Consider the following 16,396-nt stretch of genomic DNA (forward strand, 5'->3'; position numbering starts at 1 on the left):
AGAGCTACGATGGTGCTGCCACCTGACAATCATCTTTGGAACTTCTAGACCAAAGCCGACCCCATTTCCATCATTGTTTTTAAAATAATGAATGAGTACCCTCTGATGGGGATGTGAAATGGCATGAGGTTTAAATTAACCAGTGAGGACCTTCTGATGGTGCTGCCACCTCATGGTAACCTTTGGAAATTCTTCACCTGGGAAATTTAGCTACAGAATTCAGAAAACGCTTATCACCTGTGTTTTGGGATTATGTTCAGTGGCCAAAGTATGCAGGGTTATCATGCAACTTTAGTAACTCCCAAGTACATATACATTCAGAATTACAGAAGCACAACAACTGCAGCAGAATTTGATTATCATTCAGTAACTCATGGATTATATTGGGCTACGTTAAGTGGTCATAGAGAGCTGTTATCAGATACAAGGGAATTCTGAACGGATCTTGAATTTGGCTGTTTGCTATCTTGTTTTTGTTTTTTTCGGAGGAAACAGTCTTACAGACTACTGGCCTTGGTTCCTTCTCCCTTGCATTAAACAAAAAAAAGAATTAGTTAAAGGGTTTCAAGAAAAATTTACAATATAGGCATACTTTTTAGGGGTTGGCTGGGCATTTCTTTGTGCTTAGCGGCTTATACAGCTAAAAGTCCTTTCATAAGGGCCTTTTTTTTTTTTTTTTTTTAATAGGAATTTGGATAAATGGGAATGGATTCAGATAACAGGGTTTGGTTGCAAGAAATGGTAGTTCAGATAGGTGGAAATAGGGTTATCAGGTATTTGGATAGGACTCTGTAGGTTGCCCATATCTAATTCCAGTTAACATCTGATTATATTGTATTTGGCACAGAGAAACTCCATGCGGTTAAGACAGCACACAGCCTCTCAAAGCATAACAAATACCGTGATGACAAAACTATGCTGCGGGAAGACTTCAGTGACCTACCCGAGCTTCAGCTGTGGGGATTCAAACCTCAGGAAGTTTCTCTTGGGACGGTGAGGAGTCTGGAGAGGGTGCGTATGGGCCAGCTGTCAAGTTATCATTACCGCTCAGCCATAAACACTGCACTTGCTGCCTCCCATGTACTCTCTGATATCACCCCAAACCAGAAAGAACAGGTGAGTGGAGGTGCTGGATATGGTAGGGTCATAAGGTACATTACATTAGGTTAGGGTGGGTTGGGTTGGGTTAGGTTACATTTTGTTACAGGAGATTAGGCTAGGTTAGGTTATCTGTCATTAGGTTTGGTTGATCGGGAAAGTGGATGGATATACTGTATGTAGCCACTGTTTATGAGTGTATAAGAAAGAGAGGCTTGGAACTTGGTGATGTTTGGGAATAAAAGTATGTATGGTTACCTATCAGGAAAGAAAAAAAGAAAAGTTTTTAAAAGTGAGAGATACTGGACTAAGAGGGCTGGAAGACTAATGGAAGGAGTTCAGGGAAAGTTGTGCTTGGGAATATAAGAGAAGCATTTGGTATGAGAAGTATGAATGAAGGAAATGGAGATGAACCCCCAGGTGGAGGAATAAAGAAACTAGATATCTGATGAAAGAGAAAAAGGCGTAGTATAGACAATGTTTGTAAAGAGGGAATGTACAGAAGTGGGAGGAGTATTGGAGAAAATGATAAGTCAAAAACAGAGATAAGGGAGTTAAAGAGGAAAGCAAGTGAAAGATGGAGTGAGTAAGTATTGAGGAATTTTTTGAGAGAGTAAGAAATTGCTCTGGAAGGAAATGCATGATGTGAGGAGAATGAGAGAGCAAATGAATGAAGCAGTATGAGGAGTGAGTGGAGAAGTGATAACAGGCTCTGGTAAGGGGAAAAGAAATGAGATGTATCGGTATATTTGAAAGAACTTTTGAATATAGCTGGTGAAGGAGCTGCTGTTGTGGAAAACTTGTGTGATAAGGAGATGCATGATTTATAGCTAGTGTGACAGGGAGGCAAGAAAGGGGGTAGTGAAAGCATTGCAGAAGATGAAGAATGGATATGTAGCAGGAGTGGATAGGACTGCAAGAGAGTGCCTCAGAAAAGAGATACTGTATTGGGTTATGGAGTGATGACTAAGAATTTTCAACATATGCATGGTTAAAGGTCAGGTACTCGAAAGACTGGCAGAGTGGATGTTTTGTATTGTTGCTTAAAGACAAAGGTGACAAAGAAAATGCTCAGATTTTAGAGATATCATTACTTGTATATTTTTGTTAGGCATACATACCCTGTACCGTATATGTTTGTTAAGCATACCAGGTAAGCTGTGTGGAAGTGTGGTGAATGAGGGAACAGTGCAGCATATTGAACATCGTATTAGGGATATTATAGGTGTGGCAGGGTGTGTGTGAATCAGGTGTGAGAAATTGCAGTTCATAGAAAGGAATAGATTTGCATGTAGCTTTTAGTTTCCTGGAGAAGACATATGACAGAACTGAGAGACATCATCGCAAGTGTTGCAAGTACATGGAGACAGACAAAAGCTCTTAATTGTAGTGAAGAGACTGTAGTATAGGAGTAGAATATGTATGAGAGTATGGAGGAAAGTGAATGGTTTGAAGTAAAGGATGGGTTGCATCCAGAAAGTGAGAGGCAAGTATGGAATTGTGCAAATTGTAATGAAGTGGTGACTTGCTGTCAGGGATACATAAAAGTGAGGTGACTAGGGTAAACTGTAAATCAGCAGCATACGTTCATAGATGGGTTGAAATTGCTCTGTATACATGGTGGTAGGTGGGGGTGCTCACCACCCACTCACTCGATGTAGTGCTGCTCCCAGGTGCATGCCCTTCCCTCTCTTCCTTCCTTCTTTCCCTCCTTCCTCTCCCGTCTTTCTTTCCTTCATTCTTTCTTCTTCCTTCTGCCTGTGGGTGACTCTACAGTACACTGAGTAACAAGCCAAATGATTTCCTGTACACCAGGAAACCATTTGCTATGCTGGGTGGTAACCATATAACCAGATTATGTCACCTGGTGATTTAGTGGGTAATTAAGCTGCACCAGTTGGATTGAGCTGATGCAGGTTTCTGTCCAAGGGGTGGTTGGGGTTTAGTGCTCACATATTGCCACTCAGGGATGAGTGCGGCTGGTCACTTTCGTCTTAAATATCAGGACCAACTTGCCTAGCCTCGGGTTCCTACGCTCCTCATGGGGCAACAGAGGATTAGATGATGATGATGATGATAGGCCATTTCATATGACAACTCAGAGACTGTAAATGATTAAGGTTGCTTCCTCCTACTTTTCAGTGCTACACTGTGGAACATTGAACACATACTGAAAGCTGGGAAGAAAAAAATTAAACCAAGCTCATACGATTCACTCTCAGCAGAATAGAATAGTTTGGCTTTATCTATCTATCTATCTATTGCCAGACGCCTCAATCCTGTTTGGGGTGGCCACAAACAAATCGCTTCCAAGTCACCCTGTCCCTCGCCATTTCACTGCCCTGCTCCCAACTCACACCCCCCTCTCTCATATACCTCTCCACCCCATCCCTCCTTCTCATCCTCGGCCTCCCCCTCCCTCTTCCCCCCTCCACCTCACTCACATACACTCTCTTCGTCAGTCTTTCACCCTCCATCCTCTCCACATGGCCAAACCACCTCAGTGTGTTCCTCATAACGCTTCCTATCACATCCACATCCACACCACAACGCTCCTTTATATCCTCATTCGTCAGGCTGTCACTCCACGTGACTCCACAGGCTCCTCTTAAATAACTCATTTCCACTGCTTTCACTCTTGACTTGTGTCCTTCCAACAATGTCCAAGCTTCACTTCCGTACGTTAGAGTTGGTATCACAATACTGTCATGTAGTAACTTTTTCACTTCCATGCTCACTTCCCTGTTTCTTATCACTGCTTTCAAAGAACCAGCAACCTTTCTCCCCTGCTGTACCCTTTCAAGCACTTCACCCTCCAAACCTCCATCCTTACTCATCACACTACCCAAATACTTAAACGTACTCACATTTTCCAATTCCTCACCATCTAACCTCGCTGTACATTCACTGACTTCACCTCTCTCAAAGACCATCACTTTACTCTTCCCTACATTCACCTTTAGGTTCCGTTTCTTACACACTCTCTCAAACTCATCCACCAAGCCTTGCAGCTCCCCTTCGTCTTCACTCAACAACACAGTATCATCTGCAAACAACAGTACAGGGAGTTTCCAAACACTATCCTCTCTCACCAGGGCCACTCCAACATCCACTACCCTACCTTGTACCTCTTTTATTACCCCATCCATGTACAGATTGAACAACCATGGAGACATGACACATCCCTGTTTCAACCAAACTTTCAAAGAGAAAAATTCACTTAGTTCACCATCCACACGCACTGCAGCCTTCGCACCATCGTACATACTCTTCACGGCATTCAACAACTTCTCATCTACTCCATATATTCTTAACACTTTCCACAATCCTTGTCTATCCACCCTGTCATATGCTTTCTCCAAATCCATGAAAGCCGCATACAACTTTAGGTGAAGTAAAATACTGGTACTAGAAATATTTTTATACTGAGAGAGTTAATGGTGACTGTATTTACACCCTCAGGCTCTTATGACTCACTGTTATCTGACTGTAATCACTCTGGTCTGAGTAAAATTTGGCATTAGGTTGAATAAAATATCATACTGTACTGTAGTTGATCATGGGAGAACAGATTTCTTCATCATTTTGGACCTACTCTGATTTAAAGTTAGCAGCAACACTGAGCCTGTGGAGTCACATGGAGAGAGAGGCTGACGAATGAGGATATAAAGAAGCGTTGTGGTGTGGATGTGGATGTGATAGGAAGCGTTATGAGGAACACACTGAGGTGGTTTGGCCATGTGGAGAGGATGGAGGGTGAAAGACTGACGAAGAGAGTGTATGTGAGTTAGGTGGAGGGGGGAAGAGGGAAGGGGAGGCCGAGGATGAGATGGAGGGATGGGGTGGAGAGGTATATGAGAGAGGGAGGTGTGAGTTGGGAGCAGGGCAGTGAAATGGCGGGGGACTGGGCGACTTGGAGGCGATTTGTTTGTGGCCACCCCAAACGGGATTGAGGCGTCTGGCAATAGATAGATAGATAGCAACAACAACAGTTTTACAAGTCCTGTAGCCTAATCAGTGGTCATTATAGATTAGAGATATGTTCCAAAGTATCTTACCTTTTCTGCACACATGGTACTGTACTGTAAATTTGAGGAAACTGGCAGATCAGCTTTATAGGTGCAAACCAGTGGAAATTTAATAGACAACATTAATTTTAATGTGGACTTAACCACTTAAATATGATGATGTCCTTTTGTAGTTTATTCTTTGTGCTGCCAGATGGTTTTATTCAGCTTAGGAGAGCCAGATGACAGTAAAGGGATTAATGAAGGCTATTCCTAACCACACTGGCTCAGACAGCTTGTCGTAAGGTAAATATGAGCTTGTACATTTAGCATAAGTACAGTAAAATGAAAAAGATGTCATCAGGCTGAAAGGGTTAATATTCAGGTTCTGAAATTAACTAAGATCTGAAAAGGAAGAATGAAGCATTAAAAAAAGTGACTTATAAGAAGGTCGTGCTGTAGCTATGTGCAGTCAAGGACATTTGGCTTACTAGTACAGTACATTGCTTCCGTGTCATATTTAAGGCATGTCTGTCATTTTCCTCCCTGACTTATTATATAAAACAGAACCATTTATGGCCAGCAGCATCCATCAAGCCTTTCTCAGCTTGGAAATATGAATCATTTGTGGCCATAGAAATATACCAAGTCTCTTTCAGCTTAAGAATGTTAACTAGCGGAGGAAAGTGTCAAGAGGAGGTGAATTATTGGATGAACTTTTGCATCTATGGTCAGAGAAACCTACCAGATCTCTCTGAACTTAGTACTGTAATATTAGCCAGCAGAGAAAAGTGAGCAGAAGAAGGTAAAATAATAGATGAACTTTTGTTCCCGACCAGGTATTATGTTTAAATTACTATTGTGTTCAAACTGTCACTCCATGTAGCCAGGTACCTTAATCCCAGACAGTTGGTCACAAAAAGCACCTCCATTTCACCCGGTCATTTACTGCCATATTTCTCTTCCTTCAGTGCACACTTCCCACGTTCGTAAACTGTACCTCTCCACCCTGGTCCTTTCCTATTCTACCTCACCATCCTTTTCAATCTCTCATTCTCCTTTCTCTCCACACTTTGAACAGATTGCTAAATCCTTTGTGACGTATGCCGACCTGGAGTTGGTAGACTGCCAGTACCTTCTATGTGGTTTGGGTGATGGTGGAGTGGCCATATACGACACATCTGATGTTCAGGAAGGACGAGTGTACAAGGAGGTCGGGTCTGTTCAGGGTGGTCACAGGGGCAGCCACAGATACCAGGTGAGAGAGATTACTTATGATTATTTCCCAAATAAAGATTTTTTTTTTTTTTTTCCCAAGGAGGACAAGAGTTATGGGAAGATTTCTGCACTTTTATTTTTGCATGTCTTTCTCACAAAAAAAGCAAGTTCATTATTTCAGGAAGGTCAAGAAATATGGGAAGATTTGGTTGTATCATTTCGTTGTCCCTCATGCCAAAGTAAGATTTGTTTTTGGAGGTCTGAAAGAGGAAGATAAGGATTTCATGAAATTTCTCTCTCCTGAAAACCTTTTGATGAGAATAGTAGACTGATAATGTAAAGATTCAACTCAGTCTGAATAGTTTCATGTTCAGGCTCCACAACGAACTTTTTTTTTTTTTTTTGGTAACCTAAGAAACCATTTACCGTACAATACTGAATGGTAATCATGTAACCAGTTAACAAGGTGATATGGAGCCTATTATGGTGCTCCTGTCTACTGGGTGGAGTGACTCAAATGTGGTGTCCATCCAGCTACCAAGCCTCCACATTTTTCCCAACGAATATCCACCACAGGGAAACATCAGCTCACCAAATGGGATGTCCCTGCTGGGGCAGTTGCTTGCCAACAGATGATGAGTCTGCTCGGCCAGACAGACTGGGGATGATCTACTGTACTACCATTCCTGGAACTCGCATTGGTGTGAATTGAGTCAATTGTTATATATGAATAATATCCAGGGTGTGGTGGATAGTGAATCAGCGATTGGTAAATTAAGCTACATACAGCTAAAAGAAGTAAAGTCAACATGCCCTTACAGAACTTGTATACCAATTCCCAGATATTTATAATGATGATACAGATTTCTCTCCAGAATATGTAACCTGGGTACAAAACGTGTTAGGATTAAATTGGGATGTAAAGGCTGATGAATTAAACCTTGAAGAATATTTGTTTCCTAGAAATAACCCCTCACAAAAATCAGGTCACAGCTCTTTTTGATCTCTTGGGCATAGTAAGACATATTACGTTCAGGGGAAAGTGTACAAGAAGCTTTACAGAAGAAGATGGATTAGGATGTTTCTTTGAGCCCTAGATATGCAGATGAATGGAATAAATTGGAAAAATTAATATCATCTACCTACCAAAATTAGCATTCCTCGGAGGTCTACTTCCTGTACCTCCATCAATGAAGTTGAGTGGAAGTTATGTACCGGTATTCATCTATGTCTGTTTGTTTGTGTACATATCTCAAAAAGTTATTAGATTTCATTGTGTCTGGTGGATAGGTGGTCAGCAGATCAAGAAAGAGTTCAGTTGACTTCACGATGCATCATATTCTAGTGTTAATCTTATGTTAGTACTCATCATTCAGGATGGAGAGATTGCAATTTAGGCTAAGCTAGGATGAAGAAAGTTTGATGTAGACTGATTGTGGTAAGAAATTTAATGTGGCGCCCCAGGTGGAGTGTGCCCAATGGTACCCGGCAGACACTGGCCTCTTCAGCACCTCCAGCCGTGACAAGAAGGTCAAAGTATGGGATCCCAATTACATGAAACCCGTGGAACTGTTCACCCTCAACTGCCATGTCCTTCACCATCACATGTCACCCATTGCAACCAAACACTCACTGCTGTCTGCTGCTGGGGATACTGGTGAGTTGGGTTGTTCTTGTGGGACAGGAGACACTCATACAGGGCACACTCAGATTTTTATTTTTTATTTTTATTTATCTGTTGGCAATAGATAGAGAGAGATAGAGAGATTTTTTTAAGGTTGAAGGTTTTTGTGTATTGCAGAGGATACTGTTGAGTTCAGTTTGTTCTTATGGACTTAGGACATATCAGCAGGGCATTCCTAGATTTTTTTTTTTTTTTTTTTTTTTTTTTTTTTTTTTTTTAATGTTATGTTGAAGGTTGCCTCACATCAGCCAGATGGTCCAAGAAATCATTCGTTGGGGGAATGTAAGAAATTGTTTTGAAAGTACAGTGCATCAAGAAAGAAAAATATGGTAATTGGGGAGGTATCAGAGGGTTGAAAGATGAAAATAGTAGAATGTTGATAGAGAAGAGAGAGAAAGTAATTACTGTAAATGAAGGGAGCATTTTAAGAAATTGTTGAATATAAAAAAACAGAAGCAGTGTTATTCCAGTACAGATTTGTATACCTGAATATCCAATTTTTAAAGATGTCCTTTTCTTTTAATGCAATAGAGAACTGTTAACATCACATGTCCTCATACAATCTGTGAATATGCAAAGTTTATCTGGGAGGGAGGGGGGACATTATAAGAACAAATAAAATTACTAATGTAGCAGACCCTCTGTTTATGCACCCACTGATTGCAAAACCAGGATTTATGCAGCAGTTTAGGCCTCTACCCCAGTCCCATTTACCTGGTTCTGGTTCCATTTACATAGAAAAATTGTTGAACAATATTTCATTTTCATATACACTGTACCAACATTTAAAATACATACCAAGATAAACCTCTGACAAGCCTGGGGAGAGAGGTTTTGAGGGTTTTGAGACATAACTTCAGCCTTTGTGAGGTTTGAGGCATTATTCAGTCCCTCAGCTATAATTACTCAGCCTTGTGTACCCCCCCCCCAAATGATCATCACATTATGATCAGTCGAGTTAAAATTCCACATATTGGCCACTTACTACCTTTAGTTTCTTATTCATTTACTACAGATTATTTCTTAAGCATGATGGTCAGTGTGGTTTTATGCAGGTGTCTGGTGGGGTTACAGTAAGTAGGGACTTTGCAAAGATTTGGGGATGTCATCGCCACCCCTTGCACATTATCCAAATAACAGTGGTTCTTATGGCATGGTTTACACATCTCTATTTATATGGTAGTTTTTAGTCCCTTATTAATTGCTTAAATGGAGGATCTGTTGAACAGGATACCTCATCCTTTTTGCTGTGATGGTACTACATGTCATACATACAAATGATGCCAGGTTTCCTCGTAAGGAATTACCACGTGGGGGTTGGCCATGAGTACAGCTGATGTTTTCTGTGGACCAAAAACTAAATCCAAATGCCAAAATCAGCTAATTACATCCTAGCAATTGCTGGAAGCTATTGGGAAAGACAAAATTTGAGCTATGTACAGTAATAAGATACATAACAGTGTGAGTCTCAGCTTGGATATACAGTACAATTACTCAGTAGAAAGATCACTAAGTGACTACTTTTGGCATAGTGTTTCTTTCCAAGGAGCGTTGATTGTGTGGCTAGTTACCAAGCTTGAAGCCACATTTCACTATCATGGTAGTACCTTCCAGGGTTGACAGTAGCCATTCAACTACTGCCTAACTATAATGGTATTGGAGACTATTTATTATTGCATATGATTTTCTCTTTAGTTAACTGTGTGGTTCTACATTCCAAAATCTCCATTCTCCATTAGATGTTTGTACCCAAGCATTTTGGATTTGAAAGTTTGTATTGTTTAAGTGTTGGGAAAGAACAGAGATAAGATATTAAGGTATGAAGGGATAATGGAATCCATAGAATGAAGCATGTGAGGCTCTGAAACAAGTCAGAATGAAAGCCCCAAGAATGATGTATGTGGCAAAGTACTACCTAGTGGAACAAGATAGTAATTAAGTGGATCTGGAAAATATGCAGATTGAAATGGGTAGAGAAAGGAATGCTAGAGGACTGGAATTCAGGTATGGGTATAATAGTTTTTTCCTTCACAAAGAGGAAGAGGAAAGAGATCTATCTGGCCGCCATAAGAGTGTTTTCCTTCACAGTGCAATGGGAAAGGTATATGGTAGGATATTGCCAGCAGGGTTAGGGAGGGAACTGAGGAATTAAATTGCAAAGGACAAATAGGTTTTAGGATGGGGAGGGGGTGTTTAGATCTTATATTCTCTCTCTCTTGGAGGGTGGAGGGGTGGAGAGGCTTGTATTAAGTACTCAGATTGAGCTGTTATATTGCCTTGCACATAAAGTGAGTATGTAGGTGTTTCTTCATTGTTTGTGTTGAGTATCTGGAGGTGGGATGTTGTTGAAAAGGGTCTTGAAATGTTTGTGTGGTGATGGTTTTATGTGAACAGTTGTATTATGTGGCTGTATCATATAACAACAGGGATGTTATGTGTTAACACAGACTAAATGCTCTCAACTCTCCAACTCGAATTCTACCCACTCCTTCTGGCACCTTGCCAAAAACCTTTCTTACAACTCTACCTCATCATCCTTCCCTCCTTTTTTCTACACTGATGGTTCTGTAGCTATTTCTTCTACGGATAAAGCAGATCTCTTCGCACAGACTTTCTCCTCCAATTCCACCTTAGATGATTCCGGTGCTGTTCCTCCATCTCTTCCCCCCTCTGACTTCCTCATGGCTGACATTTAAATGTCTTCAGCTGATGTATTTTCTGCTATCACTGGCCTCAATACTGACATGGCATATGGGCCTGATGGAGTCCCTCTTGTTGTTCTCAAGAACTGTGCTTCTGTGCTTATACCCTGCCTAGGTAAACTCTTTTGCCTTTGTCTATCAACTTGTACCTTTTCTTCTTGCTGGAAGTTTGCTCTCATTCAGCCAGTCCCAAAGAAGGGTGATCATTCCCAACCCTCTAACTATCGTCCAATTGCTTTAACATCCTGTACTTCAAAAGTTTTCGAGTCAGTTCTTAATCGAAAAATTTTAAGGCATCTTTCCCATCTCAACCTTCTTTCTGATCGTCAGTATGGGTTCCGTCAGGGACGCTCCACTGGCGATCTTCTCACCTACCTTTCAGACTCCTGGTCATCCTCCTTTCAGGACTTTGGCAAAAGCTTTGCCATTGCACTTGACATCTCAAAGGCTTTTGATCGAGTCTGGCATAAATCTTTAACCCGCCCCATCCCGACGTTTTTGGACCTTTTTTTTTTTTTTTTGGCCCAAACATCCACTTCTGGTGAGAAACATCGAAAATTCATAGAGAAATCGCTCACCTGAGGTTTAAAATACCGGATTTAGGTGCGAGTACTTCCTTACCTGACTGGGTTTTCTAACAGGCTGGCACCAAAGAAAACGAGTTCTATGGGAGGGTAACTATTTTATCCACTCATAAACAGTATTTATTTATTTACTTGGTACGAATTTATATGTAGTACAAGAGTATATTGGTTTTCAAACAGTAATATAGGCATTATAAGCATTGTTTCATTCACTAACTCATCACCATTCATGACCTTTTTTTTCCCACATTACCTGATCATCATTTCTGACTGTTTCTTCCTCTAATGCTGTGTAAACTTTGTCCTCCACATTGTCATCGATTGAGGAATCACTCTGGCCCTGAATGTCTTTATTGGCCAGGTCACTGGTAACAGGTGAATTGCCGAGACAATGGCGTGCAGGGGGGGGGGGAGAGATTATGGGGTGTAAGGCATTGTTCCTGCTTGGCATCTTGTAGAGGAATAGAGGAAGGTGTCCCGTGTGTACATGCCAAAAATCACTCGTGAAATCACTCGCGAAAATTGAAAATTGTGCAAATTAGGGTCCTTGCAATGTTGCCGCGTTAATTCACGTCGCCAGGACGGCACGGGTTAATTTCCAAACTGCCCTCTTACGGTTTCTATCCATCTATCTGTGCCTTCATCCCTAGCTTCCTTTCTGGTCTTTCTATAGCCGCTGTTGTAGACAGCCATCGTTCTTCTAGATCTATCAACAGTGGTGTTCCTCAGGGCTCTGTCCTATCACCAACTCTCTTCCTTTTATTCATCAGTGACCTTCTAAGCTGTACATCTAACCCTGTCCACTCATATGCTGATGACTCCACCCTTAACCTTTCCATTCGATTCCCGCAATGCCCATCTCAGTAGTTACTTCAACAAAAAAGGGATGAGGCTATGGCACACCTAATGTCCGACTTAGCTCGTATTTCTGACTGGGGTAAACATAATCTGGTTGTTTTTAATGCATCTAAGACTCGGTTCTTACACCCATCAACCCGACAAAATCTTCCACAGGTATACCCACTAATGTTTAATAATATTCAGCTTAACCCTGCATCATCATTGAACATGCTTGGGGTTTCATTTACTCGGGACTTATCTTGGAAAGATCATATTACATCTCTTGTAAAATCTGCTTTCAAGAGATTAAGTGTGCTAAGCCGACTCCGTTTCTTCTTTACCCTTGCACAATTGTTGACTCTATGTGGGGGTTTTATCCGCCCCTGTGTGGAGTACAACTCTCATGTATGGGGAGGCTCCCCACATACAGCTCTTCTCAATAGGGTGGAGTCAAAGGCTTTTCGGCTCATTAACTCTCCTCCTCTTACTGACTCCCTTCAACCTCTGTCTCTTCGCCTCACCGTTGCACCTTTATCTCTTTTCTATCGCAACTTCAATGGTCACTGCTCCTCTGAACTGTCTGCATGCATTCCTCCACCTCTATGACAGGCGCATAGCACCCGTCTAGCAGCAAACTCTCATCCCTTTTCTGTCCAACTCTCTAATGCAAGAGTTAATCATTACTCCCAGTCCTTCATTCATGCAACAGGTCAACTCTGGAACTGTCTTCCTCTGTCTGTATTTCCTGCTTCCTATGATCTCCAGTCTTTCAGACACAGTGTGCCCAGGCATCTCGAAAATGATGGGATCTTGAATTTGGCTCTCTCTTGTATTTTGTTTTTCTCTTGGAGGGGACTGTTATTGCGGGCTCATGGCCTTTGGTTCCTTCTTCCTCGCATTAAAAAAACAAACAAAATAATGCCACGTAATACTTTGGGCCTCTCATATAGAGGTACTCTCTACCAAGAACTTTAGTTTCAGAGTGTAAATAGGCTGTTGAAGTAGTATTGGTGCAGTCAGCGATGATACCTAAATCGTTGTTCTGTATGGTCTGTTAGGTGTTGTAGTGGGTGCTAGACAGGATGGGAGCCCATGCCAGGGAAGTATATCTCTGACCTGATATATTGATTGTAGAGTTGGGAGAGTGTTTCTTCTTGTTGTCCAGAGTCTGTTCCTATAAGTGCCCTGAGTGTGTTTAGTCTGGGGATGCACTCTTTCTCTATGTCTTGTATATGGTATGCTGTCTTCACAGTGGTGTAGCAGTTCCATATGCTGTTTTCTTCATGTGGCTGTGAATTTGGAGTACTGTGAGCTGGAGTTGCCATTATTATTTTTTTTGTTTATTCATTTGTTTTTCCTTCCTCTGTTCTGTTAATAAAAAAAAAAAAAAATCTCCTGCAGCCTACCTTTGAGAGTGGATGGGGAGTGAGTTGTGGGGCATTTGTACAATCAGACAGTGGAGTTGGTGAGTGTTATCATTGCCACCACTTTAAGGAATCCCTCATGACCACAGTGATGCTGTAATGATGATGACGATATTACCTGCTTCCTTCTTGTGATTGTAAATTATGATCATGATGGTATTTCAGGGGAGGTGATCCTGTGTGACCTTCGTACTGGGTCATCAACACATCGTCTGGTTGGCCATGAGGGTCCTGTCCAGATGACTCAGTGGTCACCACGTCTGCAACACATCCTTGCTTCTGCTGGCCGAGATCACACTGTCCGATTGTGGGATGTGCGGGCTGGCCGAGCCAACCTAATGATCTTTGATGGTGAGAAGAAAGAAGAAACCCAAAAGTCAAGGCTCAAGAAGAAACTGAAAAAGGTCCCACATGCTCACAAAACAAGTGTAACATCTCTGTGCTATACCAGTGATGGACTGTGGCTCCTGTCCTTCAGCTATAGTGGTGATTTAAAACTGTGGAATGCAAGCACTGGTGAAAACCAAAATGTGGACTATGGTGAGATCTACACCGAGATCAGACGCAACCTGCGAATGGCTGTTACCCATTGCATGTACCCAGATTTAGTTTTCATTCCGTGTAAATCGAAAATTGTCGTTTATGAAATACACTCTGGAAATCTGGTGAATGTGCTGAAGGGGCATTTCTCATCTGTTTTAGGAGTAGTATACAATCCGTCATCCATGAATCTTTACAGTTTCAGCACTGACCGAGCTTTCATAACATGGGTTCCCAAGAGACTTTTGACCAGTGATTTGTCAGAGGAAGAAGAAGAAGAGGAAGAAAAAGAGGAGGAGGAGGAGAAGAAAAAGAAGAAGAGGGGGTCCACTGGGCATCAAAAACAGAACACTAACACACCAGCCACCAAACAACAAGTGACTCAGGACAGCTGGAGTAGTGATGAGGATTAAGGTTTTATCTAATTAAGTTTATGTGTGATGTGTACAGTAAATCCTAACTTAACACTGTAGATGTTCTCCTAATGACTCTTTTATGTTAAAATCATATTAAGTAAGGGTTTTGTTCCACCAAAGAGATTGATAATAAAAAAATAACATTCGGATCTGTAAATAATGATCAAAATGGATCATATGTTGTGACTGGGTGTATCAACATGTATAAAATGTTAGAGTCCTTAAAAAAGTTAAAGAAATATACACTCAATCCTTGTAAATTGCTTGTTCATAAATCACGGATTCGTAAATCACAGCTAAGTGGCCGTCAGACTGCCACCAACCTTAAATCACTGTTAAGTCCCGAAAATTGTGGACCTAGGCAGCGAAGTGGGCCTTTTCCGAGGAGAACCGTAAACCGCGGCATTCAAACTGAAAATCGCGACCCAACACCCAATCACCATGTGTCCCTGGTGGCATGTGTGCATACTAATGCCGCCATGTTGTTGTTATTATTGTCCTGCCAGTCCGCACACTAACCGTTGCTGTGGAGTATGAGAGCTACCTGTCTTTTTTGTGCAACTTCCCCCCGCCTCCCACCTGCCACGGCCCCTCCCGACCCCCCAATGAAGCGCTCTAAGCGGTATGGCGTCAAGAAGCTGCCGCCATTGTCGTACAATCAATGTTTGGAGCTCATTAGTTGTGCTGAGAAGGGAGAGAAGTTTTCAAAGCTGGTGAAAGAGTTTGGGAAGAACGAGTGTTGAGAGGTTCTAAATCTCTTCCCAACACCACCCCACTCCATTCACTTAGGTAACTTCGTCATAGGATTAAGGTGAGATCCCTTAACATTGCGTATTTCTATTTAATACACGCACTGAATATTCCTAAATTTGTATGTTTGTGTTTGATGGTGCCTAGATGGGCGTAGATAGGGTGCTGTGGGGGCGGGTTGGCCGAAGTCCAGACCCAAATTAATTTTTCACATAAGAGTTATTATTCATAAATAACGGAAATCGTAAATCACGGCAGTGCTCCAGACCCAAATTGCTACGATTTACAAAGATTGAGTGTAGTAGTAATATATTGAACTCCATGATAGTGTGATTCGTATCAATGCTAATCCATCATTTTACAACCTGAGCACTCAATAATGAACAGTTGCATGTTTTGTGAATAGCGATCCTGTGTTGATTAACAACTTTGCAGTGAAGTAGGTGTCAAGTGAAAATGTGTTAAACATGAAATCACTGTAGTGTCTGACAGACAGGAGGAGGAGTTCATAAATATATTTAAAGTTTTTCTGTGACTGGGCCCTTCAGCCCAAAGATGTCATATTAGTAAACATATTTGAAGTTTTCTATGACATGGCATTTCAGCCCAAAGATATCTACTTTGTTTTATTCTTGCCACTTCCAGACAGTTTAAGTGTAGGAAGATTTTTGCACTAGACAGGTTCGACATAACCTTCACGTCCATATGTTTCCTTCACAGCTGAATATAATCGACAGGTTGCAAGAATATATAGAAAAGAATGTTATCATCATACTGTAAGGGTAAAGTTTTTGTAACAGGTACCATATGAAGTTTTAAATTATAATTAAATAAATTATTTTTTATCATTTGTAGAATATATTATATACTGGCCCTCATCATCATCATCATCATCATCCGGACCTCCTTTCCCACCCCAGGGCAGGGTGAGGAGTAGCAATGTCCAGACAGCCCAAATTTGCCCAATCCAATGGGCTGTGCTTCCATTCACTCATCATTCAAGCCCCCAGAATCCTGGCTCTATCGAATACGCCAAAAACATTCACTGCGTTGTATAGCTTCACAACTGGCCCATCCAAATAAAATAATTTTGCGTTTTGTAATTGCAGCTCCATGCTTATCTGGATGTGAAC

At 41.5% G+C, this 16,396-nt stretch overlaps 1 protein-coding gene across 1 annotated transcript in view; it reads left to right on the forward strand.

Annotated features, from left to right (window-relative positions):
• Window positions 1-16,151, forward strand: part of LOC145401367 (DNA excision repair protein ERCC-8-like) — a 16,896-nt gene extending 745 nt beyond the window's left edge. The window contains exons 2-5 of the mRNA XM_080273693.1: window positions 848-1,116; window positions 6,187-6,363; window positions 7,788-7,980; window positions 13,723-16,151. Coding sequence (XP_080129819.1) covers window positions 916-1,116; window positions 6,187-6,363; window positions 7,788-7,980; window positions 13,723-14,510 — 1,359 coding nt within the window. The 5' untranslated portion in view covers window positions 848-915 and the 3' untranslated portion in view covers window positions 14,511-16,151. The remainder of the gene's footprint in view (window positions 1-847; window positions 1,117-6,186; window positions 6,364-7,787; window positions 7,981-13,722) is intronic.
• Window positions 16,152-16,396: the final 245 nt, after the last annotated feature.

The sequence above is a fragment of the Coenobita brevimanus genome, chromosome 55 (assembly GCF_032717465.1).
Source record: "Coenobita brevimanus isolate Jiangsu-jjx chromosome 55, ASM3271746v2, whole genome shotgun sequence".
Classification (NCBI taxonomy): domain Eukaryota; kingdom Metazoa; phylum Arthropoda; class Malacostraca; order Decapoda; family Coenobitidae; genus Coenobita; species Coenobita brevimanus.